At 36.3% G+C, this 18,989-nt stretch overlaps 1 protein-coding gene across 1 annotated transcript in view; it reads left to right on the top strand.

Moving 5' to 3' along the window:
* The window catches only part of CHM (CHM Rab escort protein), a gene marked incomplete at its 5' end in the record, with an annotated part of 143,936 nt that overhangs the window by 84,074 nt on the left and 40,873 nt on the right, over positions 1-18,989 (top strand). The window contains 3 exons of the mRNA XM_074201841.1: positions 5,101-5,205; positions 5,588-5,651; positions 8,616-8,712. Coding sequence (XP_074057942.1) covers positions 5,101-5,205; positions 5,588-5,651; positions 8,616-8,712 — 266 coding nt within the window. The remainder of the gene's footprint in view (positions 1-5,100; positions 5,206-5,587; positions 5,652-8,615; positions 8,713-18,989) is intronic.

The raw sequence follows: 18,989 nt of genomic DNA, 5'->3' as shown, positions 1-18,989 counted from the left end.
AAATCCCACCTCAGACACTTAATAATTACCTAGCTGTGTGGCCTTGGGCAAGCCACTTAACCCCATTGCCTTGCCAAAAAAAAGTAGCACTGGATGTTAGAGCTAGAATGAACCTTCAGCTTAAATAGCAGGAGACTGAGTCCCAAAGGGGACAGGTGACTTGCTCATGACTATACAGTATTAATAGGAAAGCTGAGGTTAGATTTCAAATTTCCAGATTCATAGTGCAGTGGCCTGTACTTTTGGTTTCTTGTTTCTCCTCTTACCTCATTTTCATTACTTTTCCTATGCACCAGTATCTGTTTCCTATACCCTTTTTCCCCCTATACTCCAAATTATGTCTCACATTCTCTCTCTCTCTCTCTCTCTCTCTCTCTCTCTCTCTCTCTCTCTCTCTCTCTCTCTCTCGTGTTCTAGCTTGTTCACTACCAATTTTCCTTTCTACTGTTATTTTTCTAATATATTTTTAATTTCCTGAAATTCATTTGCTCTTTGCGGGACCATCTAATAAGAAAACACTTGTGTGTGTGAAGCATGGTGCTAGATACTGGGAGGAGAGAACAAGCCAAATAGTGTATGAGTCCCTCCTTTGTGTAGTTTGGAATTTTGGGGAGGAAGGACATAGGCACCAATATGGACTACTATAATAGACCATCAGGCGAGAATGCAGGAAGAGCAAAGAAAATGGAGGATGGGATTTGCAACGTTGGAAAAAGGAAAGCTATTTCTAACTTAGTGAAAGCTCCATTCAATGAGGATGTATGCTCACAGTTATTTACTTAATAGCCTTTTAATTGTTTCAAAACTGCTATCTGCTCCTCTTGCCACATAAAAATCATATTCCAAGGTTCATTCCAGTTTTGGTTCCTGGTCAAGTGGGCTTTCTTTTGGGGGCCAAATTTTAATTGAAGCATTTTCATCCTGATGGGAAGTAAATTTTTTCCCTAACCATAATTCTGAACAAAGTTTTACCTTAAATAATTGCACCAGAAAACTTGATGATCACAAAGATGAATTTAAGAGGAGGTATATAGAAATGTATCTGTGCAAGCATCATTGTGAGATATCAACTTGATCACTAAGCACCAATCATTAATGTGGTTTTTAATTTTTCTTCTACATGCTGCTTTTGGTGCCTGGTCATGGACCTCAATCAAATCCTCTATGTTAAATACATTAATGGCTTCATCTCATTCTGAATTTTAAAAATTGTTATTCCCTCAGTAGTCTGGTTTCATTTTTCTGGATATTTATTACTTGAATGTTAATTTTAATTGTTAATAGGGTTCTTATAACATGATGCTAACTTTTTTTGGACCTAGAGTCATTTTTTCTTTATATTTTCATTGTCCACAACATCACAGTCCCTGACACCTGGTAGATGCTTAATTAATGTTTGTTAGCGCATTTCCTATTCACTATTTTCTTTATTATTCTTTTTAGGCTAGATATGTTGAACTGGGCACCTTTTTTGATCAATGCATAGCATGGAAATAATGTAAAGATGATCAGATTGCCTTCCATGGGGGGTGGGATGGGAGGGAAATATAAAAATCAAAACGTTACCAAAAATGATAGGTAGAACCCGTGCACCTTTGATCGTCACCTGACTGAATAATGTACCACATAACCAAATCCTGAAATGCCACCATGAATAGTCACATCCTTTAAGATCTGATAGCCTAGGCTTATTTTTAAGACTTTCTAGTCACTTCATTGTGAATGACCCTCGGTAGTTTTGATGCTCTATCTTCTGAAATCAGTGCTTTCTGATTACTAGAGACCTAGCTAACTAAGCTCTGCCATCACTTTGAGGTCCATAGAAAAGGTTGATTTCCAAGGTTTAAGAGCAAGGCAATTATGTGGAGGGGGGAAACTGAATGGTGGTGGGGGAACACTTCACAATCTCACCCTATTCACCCGCACTTAAAACTCAAGCCACTTGTTTCTGCCTGTTTTCTCTTCTACTTTTTCTCTACTTATTTGAGCTAAAGGAAAGGAAAAGATGTTGGTCACAGAAAGCAATTCAAAAAGAAAAAAAGAGAAAAAATTCAAAAGAAAGCAAAACACATAAACCTTCCATCCAACATGATATCAAAAAGGAAAAGAGCGTCCAAAATGTATGAATTGGTGGTTGAAAAAAGTCAGTACCCCATGAAGACAGATCCAGTATCTGTCATATGTTCTCATTTGTTAGCTAAGGATTTGTACAGATGTTAAGAATTGGTTAACAACTTCTCTTTTTCATAGAAAAAGTAAAAACCTTTGGTTTCCTAAGTTGTATAAGAATCCTTTCTAATGAGTGGAAGGTTTTTTGGTCAGTTTATATTCCATAGGAGGTCATTTGTAGAATTTCCTCTCCTGTCCCTCTCCCCTAAAAAAAAGAAAAAACTCCAAAGCCCCTTGTCTATTTTGGCTGAGTAAGTGTTTTTACAAGACCCGAGCTTCAGTTCAGCGGTACATGAACACAAAAGGGAAGAGAAAGCAAAACATTTTAAAAAGTTTACTAAAACAGGTAATGTTGTGTAACTTAAGTACAAAAAGATGGTTAATGGGTCAAAAATTATTTTATTGCTTGCCATTATGGATCTGACTTAGCTGTAGTAGGCTGTGTATACCGCCCCATTATGCTATTTCCTTAGGCAAATCCAAATTGAATTCCTTTCACTGTCGCTCTTCTCCGTTAGTATTCTCGCTTTTAATGCCCTTATGCCCAGTAGATATTGCTTATTTGGCTTATTTTCGAAAGATTTAAGATAGTTTAATTTATACTAGTATATTTCAAATATGGTTACATTAAAAATAATTGCTCACATTTTATGTGGTGCAAAGTAAAAGTGCATTTCCAATAAAATAATTCTGGCCCCAAACTGTGGAGCTGTGACAAATGTAAATTTATATTTCCATAATAAAAAGCTATAGCAAACACACAGTCATTTACATATCATTCCTGAAATATTGCATACTGGCTTTGTCAGTGCTGGTAAGTCCATTTCAAGGATGTCACCCTTAGTCCATTAGTTTGGATAATGAGCCCTATAAAGTACATTTATAACTTGTGGCACTGCAAGGAGATGGATTCTAATTTTCATCCTTTTATCTAGACACATTGAAAGAAGGTCAATGGAGGGTTCTATATGATTCATTGTCCCAACACATTGCAGATGACAGAGACCTGATAATGTCAGTGCTGAAGTGTCTTCCTTATTTGGAAAGAGCACTTGAAAGAAATCTTCTTATGTTCATCCTTTGAAGTAAAGTGGAGACAGATATTAAAAGAAGCGCTCTTCTTTTTTCCCCTCGATGCAAACATGATCAAGCAGAAGACTAGCTAGCTATTTGGGAACAAAAGCAAAAGCCAACCCTGCACAGAAAAAACAAAAGCCCTTAGTAGCTTTTACTGTCTTTGCTCCTTAGAACAAGACATTTAATCAACTCCTCCCCACCCAAAGCCTATTGTTAAACAATAGAAAAGGTTATAATTATGTATCAAATGCCCCAATTTTGCTGCTTATTTAGGAGAGTGTTCAAAATTGTTTGAGTCGGATTAGGCTCTGATTTTATTAGAAGACTTTATAGAAAGCAAAATGGGACAGCATTAGAAAATTGAATGTAGGTCTGCCCATTTTGGAAAAAAAGCAAGTATATCTAATTTGGTATTTCATCGTCCACACATTATTTATTTTTTTTTTTAGGTTTTTGGAAGGCAAACAGGGTTAAGTGGCTTGCCCAAGGCCACACAGCTAGGTAATTATTAAGTGTCTGAGACCAGATTTGAACCCAGGTACTCCTGACTCCAGGGCTGGTGCTTTATCCACTACGCTACCTAGCCACCCCACATTATTTCTTTTTATTGAAACTTGAACAAATGTTAGACAGAAATTTTCAAAGCCTATATGAATAATTTCCTCTGCAAAAATGATATGCATGTTTGTGTGGGTGTGTATGTTTCTATACATGCAAATACAGAATTTCTTCTTGGGAGGAGCTGCCATTCTAGGAAGTTCTTCCACCAATCCGATTGACTTAGTGAGAAAGTTAAGTGATCTGCATGGGTCATAGTTCCAATTCAGGAATTCTTAGCCAGTTCAAACCAATAAAGATTTATTAAGCACCTCTTATGTGTAGTCCTTGTGCTAAGTGTTAGGGATGCAGTTGATAAAAAAAAAAAAAAGGCAGCAAGGATGAGGGTGAGGTTGGGAGCACGGCATAGTGCACAAAAAGAAGGCAGGAATGAATATATGGGAGGAGACACCAGGGACTATCCACTGTAGGGTTACCCAGTGTAGGACTATCCACTATAGGGGCAGCTTGTTCTGTGCAGTTGAAACTAGTCAAAGCAGCAGGTGCAGAATAGAGTGAGCTGAAAGGACCAAGAGCTGTTTGGATTAATAAAATATTTCATTACGGTTTAGGGGCATCTATAAAGATATGGTTTAGAATCAAGAAGAACTGAATACCCCGGGAGGAGAAGCTATATTCAACTCAGTACATATAATTAGGTCATGTCAATATAATAATTCATTTTTGGTTGTAGTCTTACGTTGCTTATAGTACTTAGGTAATACTTTACAGGTGATATGAAAGAGGGGATTTTGCTGATGGTATGAAAACAAAATACAGTAATACAGTGGTCACTGTGGGGCACTTCAATGAAGTGAACATTGGACCTGGAATCAGAAAGACCCGGGTTCAGACACTTCATGTCAGTGTGACCCTTGGCAAGTCACTTCTCCTGTGTCTACCTTAGTTTCCTTATCTATAAAATGGAAATTGTAATAGCATCTCTATCACAAGGTTGTGAGAATCAAGTGAGATAATATTTGTAAAAAGTGCCTTAGCATACTGTCTGGAACATAGTAGGTATTAGATAATACTTTATTCCCTTCCCCTAGTAGTTTATTATAACTTAAAATAGCTTATCAGCATCTGAATGAAATAATTTTAATGATTTTTTTTAACCTTTTAAAAACAGATTCATGTCATTTGGGGGTGGGAGGGGCAAGTAATCTTGCAAATTGATTTGTATCATAGAATCAATATCTAAATAGATTTGTTTTAAATTCCATATTTTTGTTTTTTCCTTTTCTTTATATATAGATGTACGGCAATCATAGATCACTTTGGTCAGAGGATAAGTGCTAAGTATTTTATCATTGAAGACAGTTACCTTACCAAGAAAACATGTTCAAATGTGACCTACAGGTAAGGACTCCCTTACTCCACAAGCTCAGGTGGGTGACGACAGCTCAGTTCTGAATTTATAGTCATCTTTTAATGTCATCCAGGGTAGCCATCTATTGGCATTGAATGTGTGAACACACACAGAAAGATGCAAGCCGGGTGCCAAACCCTGACTCTTCTTAATTCACTTCCTTTCTCAAATGAGTGTCATTTCACATATTGTTCATGAGCCAATGCATAATCTAAGCAGAGCTGGCATTTTGCTGAGAGATCTTCAACTTTAGCCTTTGCTTTGCAAACGTCCTCAGAATAACAAGAGAGGTCTTTGTTTCTCTGTTTTGAGTTTATAATTCTATCAACCATTGAATGTCAATCTCGAGCTTCTTGGTTTGTCGAATTACAGGCAGATCTCGAGGGCAGTGTTGATTACAGATGGATCTATCCTGAAGGAAGATTCTGATCAGCAGGTAAATTCAGTTGGGCACTTTTTTTCCTAACTTGTTGCTAATGTACTGCAATTGTATAGGACACTGTTATTGAAAGAGAGTTTATCAAACTTTATGTACTTGTGTGATTTTTTTTTTCTAATGCCTACATTTTAATTTATGGCAGTAATTGATATGAATGCTTTGGATGTTTGAGAGAGTGTGAGGAAGATAGATAGTCCTTGCTTCTTAGAATAGTGTTATTCCTAGGGAATTTCAAAGTGAATTTTATCTTTCTTACAAATTTCATCATCTTAACTCGCAACCTGTATGTTTTCTAATCTGATCCTTACAACTCTGCCAGTTATGTATTGCATGTATGATCTGCACAATAGACAAGAAAACCGAAAGAAGGTAAATTGTCTTGCCTTTGGCTCAGAGAAGATTTGATCTAGTTTTCCTCTAACTTTCAATCCAAGCCTTTAAAAAATATATAATTGTTTAAAAAAATTTAATTTAAATGAAAAAAAATAAAATTTGCGCATTGATTTTTCTCTCATTCCCACCTCCTGAAAAACAAAAATAAAAACAGCCCTTGGAACAGATTACATAATCGAGCAAAACAATTTTTAATCATATTACACTGACATGAATGATATATCAGCTTGTGGGAAAAATATTCTAACAAATTTATTTGAAAACTGAGATTTCCTAATTCATGGCACTACTATTGACATTATACCCATTCTGAGAGTTTTCCCACACTTTCCTCCTTTTGAGATCTCTTCCCAACTTTTACTTCTTTCACCACTATCCTAATTTTGCAGATGATTCTCCCATCCCAGTTGATTGCCCAACTTAGGCTGATATTCCAAGAATCTGTTTTTCTCCTGATTTTTTGTTATTTATAGTGATTTATAGATCTATGCAGCAATATCTTAACTTTTCCAAAGGTGCTGCTATCAAACATGATTTGCTTCTGACAACTCATTAAGTTTGGAGTAACCTGTTATAAAAAATGAATTAATTCTTCTTCCTTATCAATTCTGTTTAGTTCATGGTAGATCAGTCTTTATGAAATTAAGGGATATTTTTGCGGAAATTGTACTACAAGGCTGATTGCCTAAGATGACTAGGTTGGCAATCTGTTAAGATATCTTTCAAAGGAGAATGGTGTTTTAATAATTCATCATTCTATATTTATTTTACAGTACATAAGTAGTATTATATGTGTTATACTATCCAGAAGTATCAATTACAGACCAGTTGCCATTCTGCGATGAATGGTTTGCTCTCCAGGAACTCCCTATCCCAGGTTAATCACAGGTCCAGACCTCATACAGTCCCCTTAAAAAGCCAAGTTTTTTTTTAAAAGCCTTGTTTTCATGTTGAAGCAATCTTTCCTATTGTGAATGATAGTGAAGGAAATGAGAAGAAATGGGAGAAACATAGCTTTTGAGCCGACCATTATGCAAGCAGTCAACCTAATACAGTCAAATTCCCAAAATAAATAATTTCCATATTTATTCTTTCAGTGATGCTTGAAATATAAACACAACATTATGGATTCATGCTACAGATGAGGGCTTTGCTGTATCCCAATAGGGATGTAGGCTGCTGAAAATAACTATTCTTTTTAGGGATTGATAACCATAGTCTTAGGATGCTCTAATCTACAGGGCAATCACGATGTGATGGCCATTTCATGCTAATTGGAAAACTAAAGGAAGATAAGATCTCAGTAGCATAGTGTGAGATGTAACAGTAAATGCTCTTTAATCATTTTAATTCTAAATTTCTCACTTCCAGGGCCTTATCTGAATCTACTTCACTAACATATTTGTTCACTTAATTTAAAGGACATTTATTTTAAAATGTTTGATCATCTATTTACTCATTTGAAGTTACTGCCATCTAATACTTAAATAGATTTAAAGTTGGCAGCCTTTCCATGTATTTATTCAGAATGATTTTTTTAAAAAGACAAGACTTTAAAAGCAAGTCTCTACATTTCAGAATTGATGACATTATAATAGAATCTTTTTATCTAAATAGAACATAGTATTTAAAGACTATACATACTATTGTATATGTCAAATGTTTTTCTTTACTTATAATCATAAAAGTAGATATGTTGTCAAGATACTTGGAATTTTTTTTAACAAACCTTGAGCATCTTCTCTGTGCAGAGCACAGTGCTCATCACTGGGGAGATAAAATTCAATTTAAGCAATCTCTACCCTTATGAAATTTACAATCTATCAGGGGGATAAGACATACATACAAGTAAATATAATTCACAATATTTAATAAATGCATTTGTAGTGCAAAATAGTGTTATGTGAGATCCATTGGGGAAAGTTGTTACCAACCAGCAGAATCAGGAACAGATTTATGGAGGAAGTGGCATTTGAGTTGGACATTAATAGATAGGGAAGAAATTCAATAGATAAAACATGGGGAGGGAATTCCAGGCATCGGGAAACCATAGGAGCAAAGACACAGAGATGAGAGAATGAAGTGTGTGTTATGGTACAGAGAGTAGTCCCATTTGGCTGACGTGTAGAATGCATGAAAGAGAGATATATGATCTCAGCTTGCAAAGGCATATATGTATTATGTTGTGCAGAACTCTGAGGCCTTGATATTTACTAGTTAATTGCCAGCAAGATGGTGTCATTGATAGAGAGCTTGTCTTGGATCCAGAAAGACCTGGGTTCAAACTCTGCCTTTGATTAAATACTGGCTTTGTAATCTGAGACAAGTCATTTAACACCTTAGTGCAGGAGATTCCTCCTCTGTAAATTCCTGTACTAATGAAATCCCTAATTGTATATAAAGGAACATTCTTGTACTTATCGCTGAATTTTAAATTCAGTTTCCAAATTAAAATCTTATATGTCACTTTAAATGTTAATGAGTGTTGAAGATTCTCCGCTGGGTAGATACGAGTCAGAATGAAATCGAAATCTTAATTGCTTCTCTTGCTCTGTGTCTGCTTTGGAGATTTCCATTTTGACAGTGCCACCAGTGGAGCCAGGATCCGCTGCTGTCCGAGTCATTGAGTTGTGCTCATCTACCATGACATGCATGAAAGGAACATGTAAGCACAGTAAAATTGTTTATGCTCTATATTTCTTTGGAGAATAAAGGGAATGGTGAGGGGAAGAAAACCTGTTTTCCAAACAAATCAATATAATCCGGTTAATATAAATTTCTTATAGAAATTGACCCATATTTTCTTGCATTGTATTTCCATTGGTTCCCAGCCAGATGACAAGAGTCATGTCATCCTTTGTTTTTTATTTTAGTTGTCTGGCCATACCGACATATTTACATATAGCAGTATATTTCCCCAGGTCCTGTTTAACAATGAAAGAATAACATGACTTTTGATAATCTCTTTCATTTTGTTTTCACAAAATTCAGTTACTTAATTGCAGATTTTCTTTTTGTCCTTAGATCTCAGCTTCTTTCAGTTCCTGATTTCCCTTTATTGATGTTCCTTCTCCCTGAGTCCTCTATTGACTTCTTCCTCTTGAAGAGCTCCTTCTTTACCTGTTTCTCTCTTTTTGTCCCTCAGAGTCGCCCTAAGCATTTCTCAGCAGTTCTATGGCACTTACCTGTGCTCTATTCAGGGTGTACCAAGCATCAGGGAGGACACCCAAAAGAAATGCAACACAATGGGGAAAAGCTGTATTTGGAGTCAGAAACTCTAGTTCTAACTGGATCTTTTCCTACCTGATCCTCAGTTTCCCTCTCTCAAAAGAAAGGGCTAGATTAAAGTTTCCTTCTAGCTCTGTCTATAGATGGACCTACCTAGGATGACATGTCTCCTGTCTTTGGGATGCTTTGTCTTCTTATTGAGAATAATGGACCTAACCACATTAACTATTGCTTAAGAATGATCCATAACAATGACCTGAGTCCAGATCTTTTTAATAACCATATTAATTTACCTTCTGTGGTAGAAACTCTGTGAATTCAAAGCTTTATGTTAGTTATCAGGATAGAAAGTTCTTGACTCTTAAGGGTCTTAGAATGTTTAGATACAGAGATGGAACCTATACACAGAACAGGATTATCCTGACAGACAATTTGTGGTCTATGCTGGTTAAATGGCACAGTCTGTAAGTATCATTAGATTTGAGCAGGGGGGGGGGGGGGCGGCTAGTTGGCGTAGTGGATAAACTACCGGCCCTGGAGTCAGGAGTACCTGGGTTCAAATCTGATCTCAGACACTTAATAATGACCTAGCTGTGTGGCCTTGGGCAAGCCACTTAACCCCATTTGCCTTGCAAAATACCTAAAAACAAAAAAAATAAAAATAAAAAAAAATATTTGAGCAAAGGGAGAATGGGCAGTACTGAGCTGGTCAGACAGAAGGGGAATGGAGCACATCAGGAAGTAGATTGGAGTAGGAACTTTTGGAAGGACTGATAAGATGAACCTAACTAGATTATTCCTAGATGCTCTTTTCATCTTTATTGTAATCCTTTATTCTTCCCATTAATTCACTGATGGTTGGGTATTTGAAATAGTCATAAATTTTCTCTTGTTTCAAACGCTTGGAGTTATTGAAGCTTCATCACAGTTTCTCAGATTGTTCCCGAAATGTAAGCCACTTTCCAGATCACTTTCATATCCTGATCAGTGGATATTTTTTTTGAAACTAACTTTAAAATAGTATGTATTTGGTAGATCAATCTTTTACCACATTTCTATTCTTTGTCATTTGGATTCTGTTACTATTTAAGATAGTGTCTGCCTGAATTACCCTCCCTGATTAAGAAAGTTACATAGGGAACCTGCATATACAACTTGCCTGCGCTGTATGATCTTGGGACCCTCTCTTGGCCTCATTTTCCTCACCTGCAAAATATGGAGAGTTGGCAAAGAGATCTGAATTATGACCTAGTGCAGTCTTGAAAAATCTCACGTTAAAGCTGGTTGTGATCATGCAAAATGCCAAGTGTGTATGTTTTTGCCTTCAACTGTTTAGATGATCTGTGGGAAAGGCAACCTTAGAAGGTTAGAATAGTAGGAAGAGAAGTATTTGGGGGAGTGTGTAGAAATCAGCATAGTAAAATATAAGAGTAATCTGGAAAGTAAGGTTAGGCAAAAGTCCTTTTTAAAAAAACTGAGTTACGGGGCAGCTAGGTGGCACAGTGGATAGAGCACCGGCCCTGGAGTTAGGAGTGCCTGAGTTCAGATTCGACCTCAGACACTTAATTACCTAGTTGTGTGGCCTTGGACAAACCACTTAACCCCATTTGCCTTGCAAAAAACCTAAAAAAATTTTTAAAAACTGAGTTAGGAATTTGCTTTGTTCTATAGAGCAGGCGAGTCAAAATAGATCTTTGTTTATTGAAAAACGAAATTAACTGAGCTTTAAAAAGGTCACATCCCATGGAGTTGTTTTTCTTTAAGATACTTTTCTTTATAATTTTGTGTTTTTTTGATTCAGTTTTATTTTCAGTTCTGAATCAGTTCTCTCCTTTTCCCCCCCTCTTCCTCACCCAAGAAGATAGCAAAAAAAAAAATAAATAAATAAACAGGAACTATTGCTAAATGAATAATCATACAAAACAAATTCTCTGATCTTTGTGATATATTGCTGTAGTCTTCCTTTCTAATACTTAACATTTTTGTATCAGCATTCATTTGGAAGCTTGGTCTATAGTTTTGTTTTTTTTTTTTCTGTTTTTGACTCTCCCAAATTTAGTTACCAAGATTATATTTGAGTCATAAAAGGAATTTTGTAGAATCCCTTCTTCACCTATTTTTTCTGACAGTTTATTTACTATCAGATTTAATTGTTTCTTAAATTTTTCGTAGAGTTTACTTGTAAATCTATCCGGTCCTGAAATTTTTTGTTAGGGAATTAATTTATGACTCATTCAATTTCCTTTTTTTAAGTTTGGGTTACTGAGGGCAGCTAAGTGGAGCAGTGGATAGAGCACTGGCCCTGGAGTCAGGAGTACCTGATTTCAAATCTGGCCCCAGACACTTGATAATTACCTAGCGGTATGGCCTTGGGCAAGCCACTTAACACCATTGCCTTGCAAAAACCTAAAAAAAAAAGATTGGGTTACCGAAGTACTCTTGTTTTCTGTTCTGTTAAATTGGGCAATTTATATTTTTGTTAATCTCTTTGATTTTCAGGATTTCTACTTTAGTTTTAATTGGAAGTTTTTAATTTGTTGATTTTCTGTTTTTTTAAAAATTCTATGCCTAATTTGTTGATCTGTTCTTTCTTCCTTTCGCTGATGAAATAGTTTAGATATATAAAATTTCCCCTGAGAACTGCTTTGATTCAATCCCATAAATTTTGTATATGGTCTCATTGTTTTCATTATTTAGTGAAATTATTGTTTCTATGTTCTCTTTTTTGACCCATTCTTGAGGATTAAGTTATTTAATTTGAATCAGTTTTTACTCTATGCTTCTAAGACCCTTTACTGAATGTAATTTTTAAAGCATCATAGTCCCAAAAGATTACATTTAATATTTCTGCTTCTGCATTTGTTTATGAGATTTGTATGCCTTCATATATGGTCACTTTTTGTGAAGGTGTCATTCACAGTTAAGAAATAGTTATTCTCCTTTTTATTTCCATTCACTCTTCTCCAGAGCTGTATCTAAAACTATTCATCTCTTCAGCATCTTTTTTGTTTACTTTATAGCTAGATCTATCTAGATCTGAGAGAGGTAAATTGAAGTTCCCAACTAATATAGGTTTATTTTTCTTGTATCTCTTTTAACTTTTTCTTTAAGAATTTAGATATTGTGCTATTTTGGTGCATATATATTCAGTATATATTGATTGATTCATTGTCTGTGATACATTTTAACAAAATTTAGTTTCCTTATCTCTTAATTGAATCTATTTTTGCCTTTGTGTTGTCAGAGCTCATGGTTGCTTCCCTTGACTTGGTCATTCTCTTCTTCAGGGTTTGTGTTTATAGCTTCTTTGTCACCACAGCAGGTCTTTGTGGTGGGATTCTTTTTTTGGTTACTTATTCTTCCAACTTACTTTTTGATTTTGAATTTTATGTTGGCACTGAGCTCTTTATACTTCTAGACAGACTGTATAAGCTGAACTTCTGTCCTTGTGCATCTTTCTGCTGTTTTCACAGCTTAGGCTGGGAACTGGCAAGTTTTCATTGATCCCAAATTGGTGTCATTTGGGGAGAGAGGTCTATTCACTGCCCTCCTGGTCTGATCTCTGTTGTAGTTGAGAGTTTCAGTGGACTGCTACTGGACCCAGTCATTGTTAGCCTGCTGGAAGGCTCTGTAAGTTCATAACTACTAAACTTCTGCCTTTCCCTTGGCCTGGGATTCCTGCCCTAGTTTTTTCCCCTACTTATATAGACTTATACAAAAGGATAGAACAGAGTGACTGCTATTCTGTTTCTGGGCTCAAAGGCACACAGCTAAGTTTCTGGAACTAGTTTCTTGTTCAGGCCTTACCAAAGACTCACCCATGCTTGCCCAACTATTCCTTTCTACTCCATGGTCTACAGTGGATTGTAGAACTGTTCGATGGCACCTGTTCTTGTACCTAGCAATAGTTCAGGTATCCCTTGGGGTTTTCTCCTGCCCTAGTAGTTCTTCTAGTATTCTGGGTTAGCCCTTCTTCCCTGGGCACCAGAATGCTCACTCATCTGTGCTGCTTTCCCCAATTTTCTTTCCCTAATGTTTCTAAAACGTGTGTCTGTCTCCCTAAGCTTTCTCAGGCTGGAAAAGTGACTCACTGTCAGTTTTTTCTTGCTTTCCTGATCAAAATTCAGAATTTTCCTTGATTTTTGTGAAGGAAGGCTAGAAAAAAAATGCTTCCTCTTACTCTATCATCTTGTCTCCATTTATCCTAGGTGCTTTTCTTTTGTAGTGATGAAGTAGAACCAACTCTTTAGCCATAAAGTTATAAGATTTATTCCTATTTTGGTATTTTTTATAAAAAAGTCAGTAAATTGAAAATCCTTTGACAATGTTTCTGCATTAAATCTTTTGGAAGCGAAAAGTTGTTTCAGCAAATTTTAGGTATCTGCTTTGTGTAAATCACCTGTATCCAGGTACTTAAGGATGCCAAGATAATATTGGCATGATCCCTGCCCTCAGGAGCTTATATTGGAGGAGATGAGATGTATGTAAATATATAATATAATATATTTATTATATAATATAATACATGGTTGGAATGATGGGAAAAAAATTTAGTCACTAAGCACTGTTAGGTGCTTACTATGTCCCTCCCACTGTAGTAATGTCTAGGTATACAAAGAAAGGCAGAAACACTATTCCTGTCCTCAAGGAGCTCACTTTCTTTTTTAGATTAATATTTTATTTGTCTTCCAGTTATATACAATTGTAGTTTCTACCTATCATTTTTTGGTAAGGTTTTGAATTTTACATTTTTTCCACCCACCTTCCTTCCCTACCCCCCCCATAGAAGGCAGTCTGACAGTCTTTACATTGCTTCCGTGCTATACATTGATCAAAATTGAATATGTTTAAAAAGAAATAATATCCTTGAGCAGAAAATAAAATATTGGAGATGGAAAAATTATGTAGTACATAAGATACTTTTTTTCAATTGAAGGTAATCGGCTTTGATCTTTGCTCAAACTCTACAGTTCTTTCTCTGGATACAGATGGTATTCTCCATTGCAGACATTTCCAAATTGTCCCTGATTGTTGCACTCATGGAATGAGCGAGTCCATTAAGGTTGATCATCACCCCCATGTTACTGTTAGGGTGTACAGTGTTCTTCTGGTTCTGCTCATCTCAGTTTCAGTTCATGCAAATCCTTCCAGGCTTCCCAGAATTCCCATCCCTCCTGGTTTCTAATAGAACAATAGTGTTCCATGACATACATTTACCACAGTTTGCTAAGCCATTCCCCAGTTGATGGACATTCACTCGATTTCCAATTTTTTGCCACCACAAACAGAGGAGTTCACTTTTTAATGGGAAAGGAAACCTACAAATAATAAGAAACCTTGAGAATCAATAGAAGGTAATCTCAGGAGGAAGCCATTGCAGTAGCAAAGGGAAATCAAATGAAGAGACTGAGAAAGGAGAAGTCTATTTGAAATATTTTAGGACCATTAACGAAGATGTAAAGATGCTCAGCTATGAAGATACCAGTGTGGAAGTCTATTCCAGGCATGGATCTCAACCTATGTAGAGGTACAGGGGATAGGCAGCAGTCAACTTTATTCTGGAATGTAGTATTATGATGAAGAGTAATGTGCAATGAGACAGATTAAGTTAGGTTTCCAGGTTAATTGAGGGTCTTAAATATCAGTCTAAGGTATTTGTATTTTACCTTGGAGGCAATAGGGAGCCACTAAAGATTGTTGAGCAGGGGTGTACTGTAGTCAGACCCATGCATGATCTTGCAGCTGTGTGAAGCACTGATTGGCTCTGGAGAGACTGGAAGTAAAGATATCATTTAGAAGGTTGTTGTAGTAATGATGATGCTTGTCCTTTATTCTTTTTTTAAATTAATTTTTATTAAAGATATTATTTGAGTTTTACAATTTTCCCCCCATCTTGCTTCCCCACACACACAGAAAGCACTCTGTCAGTCTTTACTTTGTTTCCATGTTGTACCTTGATCCAAATTGGGTGTGATGAGAGAGAAATCATATCCTTAAAGAAGAGAAGTCTAAGAGGTGACAAGATCAGACAATAAGATATCGGTTGTTTTTTTTTCTAAATTAAAAGGAATAGTCCTTGCACTTTGTTCAAACTCCTCAGCTCCTTATCTGGATACAGATGGTACTCTCCTTTGCAGACAGCCCAAAATTGTTCCCGATTGTTGCACTGATGGAATGAGCGAGTCCTTCAAGGTTGAACATCACTCCCATGTTGCTGTTAGGGTGTACAGTGTTTTTCTGGTTCTGCTCATCTCACTCAGCATCAGTTCATGCAAATCCCTCCAGGCTTCCCTGAAATCCCGTCCCTCCTGGTTTCTAATAGAACAGTAGTGTTCCATGACATACATATACCACAGTTTGCTAAGCCATTCCCCAGTTGAAGGACATTTACTTGATTTTCAATTCTTTGCCACCACAAACAGGGCTGCTATAAATATTTTTGTACAAGTAATGTTTTTACCCTTTTTCATCATCTCTTCAGGGTATATACCCAGTAGTGGTATTGCTGGGTCAAAGGGTATGCACATTTTTGTTGCCCTTTGGGCATAGTTCCAAATTTCTCTCCAGAAGGGTTGGATGAGTTCACAGCTCTACCAACAGTGTAATAGTGTCCCAGATTTCCCACAACCCTTCCAACAATGATTATTATCCTCCCTGGTCATATTGGCCAATCTGAGAGGTGTGAGGTGGTACTTCAGAGAAGCTTTAATTTGCATTTCTCTAATAATTAATGATTTAGAGCATTTTTTCATATGGCCATGAATTGCTTTGATCTCCTCATCTGTAAATTGCCTTTGCATATCCTTTGACCATTTGTCAATTGGGGAATGGCTTTTTGTTTTAAAAATATGACTCAGTTCTCTGTATATTTTAGAAATGAGTCCTTTGTCAGAATCATTAGTTATAAAGATTATTTCCCAATTTACTACATTTCTTTTGATCTTGGTTACATTGGTTTTATCTGTGCAAAAGTTTTTTAATTTAATGTAAACAAAATCATCTAATTGGTTTTTGGTGATGTTCTCCAACTCTTCCTTAGTAATAAACTGCTCTCCTTTCCATAGATCTGACAGGTAAACAAATCCTTGATCTTCTAATTTGCTTATAGTATTGTTTTATAAGGTCTAAGTCCTGTAACCATGTGGATCTTATCTTGATAAAGGGTGTGAGTTGTTGGTCTAATCTAAGTTTCTTCCATACTAACTTCCAGTTATCCCAGCAGTTTTTATCAAAGAGGGAGTTTTTATCCCAGTGGCCGGACTCTTTGGGTTTATCAAACAGCAGATTACTATAATCATCTCCTGCTTTTGCACCTAGTCTATTCCACTGGTCCACCACTCTATTTCTTAGCCAATACCAAACAGTTTTGAGGACTGATGCTTTATAATATAATTTTAGGTCAGGTAGGGCTAAGCCACCTTCTTTTGCACTTTTTTTTCATTAAGCTCCTGGCAATTCTTGACTTTTTATTTCTCCAAATGAATTTACTTACAATTTTTTCGAATTCATTAAAGTAATTTTTTGGAATTTTGATTGGTAGGGTACTAAACAGATAGTTTAGTTTTGGTAGAATTGTCATTTTTATTGTATTAGCTCTACCTATCTATGAGCAGTTGATATTTGCCCAGTTATTTAAATCTGATTTAATTTGTATAAGAAGTGTTTTATAATTGTTTTCAAAAAGATTCTGAGTCTGTCTTGGCAAATAGACTCCCAAGTATTTTATATTGTCTGAGGTTACTTTGAATGCAATTTTTCTCTTTCTAGCTCTCCCTGCTGTATCTTGCTAGACATATATAGAAAGGTTGAGGATTTATGAGGGTTTATTTTATAACCTGGCACTTTGCTAAAATTGCTAATTGTTTCCAGTAGTTTTTTGGATGATTTCTTGGGATTCTCTAGGTAGACCATTATGTCATCTGCAAAGAGTGAGAGTTTTGTCTCTTCCTCCCCAATTCTAATTCCTTCAATTTCTTTTTCTTCTCTAATTGCCGATGCTGACATTTCTAATATAATCTTTAAAAAAAAGTGAATGTAGTGTTTGTGTTTGTCAGCTTCTGAAGGGTTTTTTGTTTTGTTTTGTTTTTCTTGCTCTGGATGAGGATAACATTGTCCTTAGCCAGTCTAATACAGTTGTCCTAGCTCTCTGAACTGCTGAGAGGAGCTGCTTCAAAGGAGGTTGTTCATCTCATAATGTTGTTGTTAAATGTGTACAAAGTTCTCTTGGTTCTGCTCCCTTCACTCAGCATCAGATCCTGTAACTCATTCCATGCTTCTCTAGAATCTGACCATTAATGGTTTCTTAAAGATCAATAGTATCCCATAATATTTGTATACCATAACTTGTTTAGCCATTCCCCAATGGATGGGCATCCCCTCAATTTTAAATTCTTTATTACTACAAAAAGAGCTTCTATGAATATTTTGAAACATGTAGAAATTTTCCCATTTTTATGATTTCTTCTGGACATAGAGCTAGTATTGGTATTGCTGGGTCAAAGGGAAGATCAGTTTTGTTCCTCTTTGGGCATAGTTCCATATTACTCTCCAGAATGGTTGGATCAGTTCACAGCTCCACCAACAAAGCATCAATGTCCCAATCCTCTCACTACCTCTCTAACATCAATCATCCCTTTTTGTCATCTTCTGGCTGCCACATCTTATTGACAACACATATGGACCTCTCAGTCCTCCAAAATTCCTTTTTCCAATTAGCCATACCTTCCCTCATCTGGTCCTTGTGAGGTTGAATGTTGGAACTCAAGTTTCATATTGAATTTCACTTTCTCTGATCCTGTCCAATGGTGGAGGAGGTGAAGATTTCTTTAAATCTTGACTCTATCACTCTATCACTTGACTCTATCACTGCTTTCTGTTGGTTTATAATCAGCAAATCTGCACAGTAGGTAATCAGTGCACCAAAACCTAATTGTAAAACCAAGTTTTGCCCAGAGCAACCCCACAGTGCTATTACTGCCATACACAGAGTGGGCATTCATGCTTGCTGAATTTCATGAAATTAATTAATTTTTTTTAAAAGGTTCAAGAAAAAAAGGAAATATTGCGTTAAGAAACATTTTGGAATGGCTAATTAAAGTGTAATCTTTACCATTCTCTGTAAAATACTTTCTGTACAAAGTTTCAAAGGAAGAGAGAGAGAGAGAGAGAGAGAGAGAGTCAGTCAGTCTAGCAGCAGGACTGCAGACCACAAGGATGACAAAGTGTGATCTTTCTGCCAACTTTTTTCTATTTCTGAAGTCAGAGAAGAAAGATCAAGAGAGAGGAGCCTAAATGGAAACAAAAGGTGGTTTGGGGGCCTTCTGTAAGATTAGCAAGAGAGTTCTACTTCAAGAGATAGACTAGCTAATTACTGAGGGAAAAGCAGTGGCGTGAATAAGCCAGGCCATCTATGGCTTGCAATAAAGGCAAGCAGCAGGAGCAAGGGCCAAGGTTGCCAGGTGTCTGGAGAGGCAGAAAGAAAAGCTTGCGTTCAGAATTCCCTGATAAAAGGGAGTTAGTGAGAAAAGTAGTCATAGGTAAGTTTCTTTAAAGCTTGATCTAAGCTTTATGTTTTATTCCTAAGGAAAAACTTACCATGGGGTCTGTGAAGGCCAAACATAGAGCACCACAGTTTGGTTATCTGCTAGCAGTTGCCAGAATTCTAGCTAGACAGATAATTTCTAGAAAGAAATAATCAGTCTCTATAGCACAGGT

The sequence above is a fragment of the Macrotis lagotis genome, chromosome X (genome assembly GCF_037893015.1).
Source record: "Macrotis lagotis isolate mMagLag1 chromosome X, bilby.v1.9.chrom.fasta, whole genome shotgun sequence".
In the NCBI taxonomy this organism is placed as follows: domain Eukaryota; kingdom Metazoa; phylum Chordata; class Mammalia; order Peramelemorphia; family Peramelidae; genus Macrotis; species Macrotis lagotis.
The sequence above is the reverse complement of the archived record's forward strand: the minus strand, read 5'-3'. Positions and strand labels throughout refer to the sequence as shown.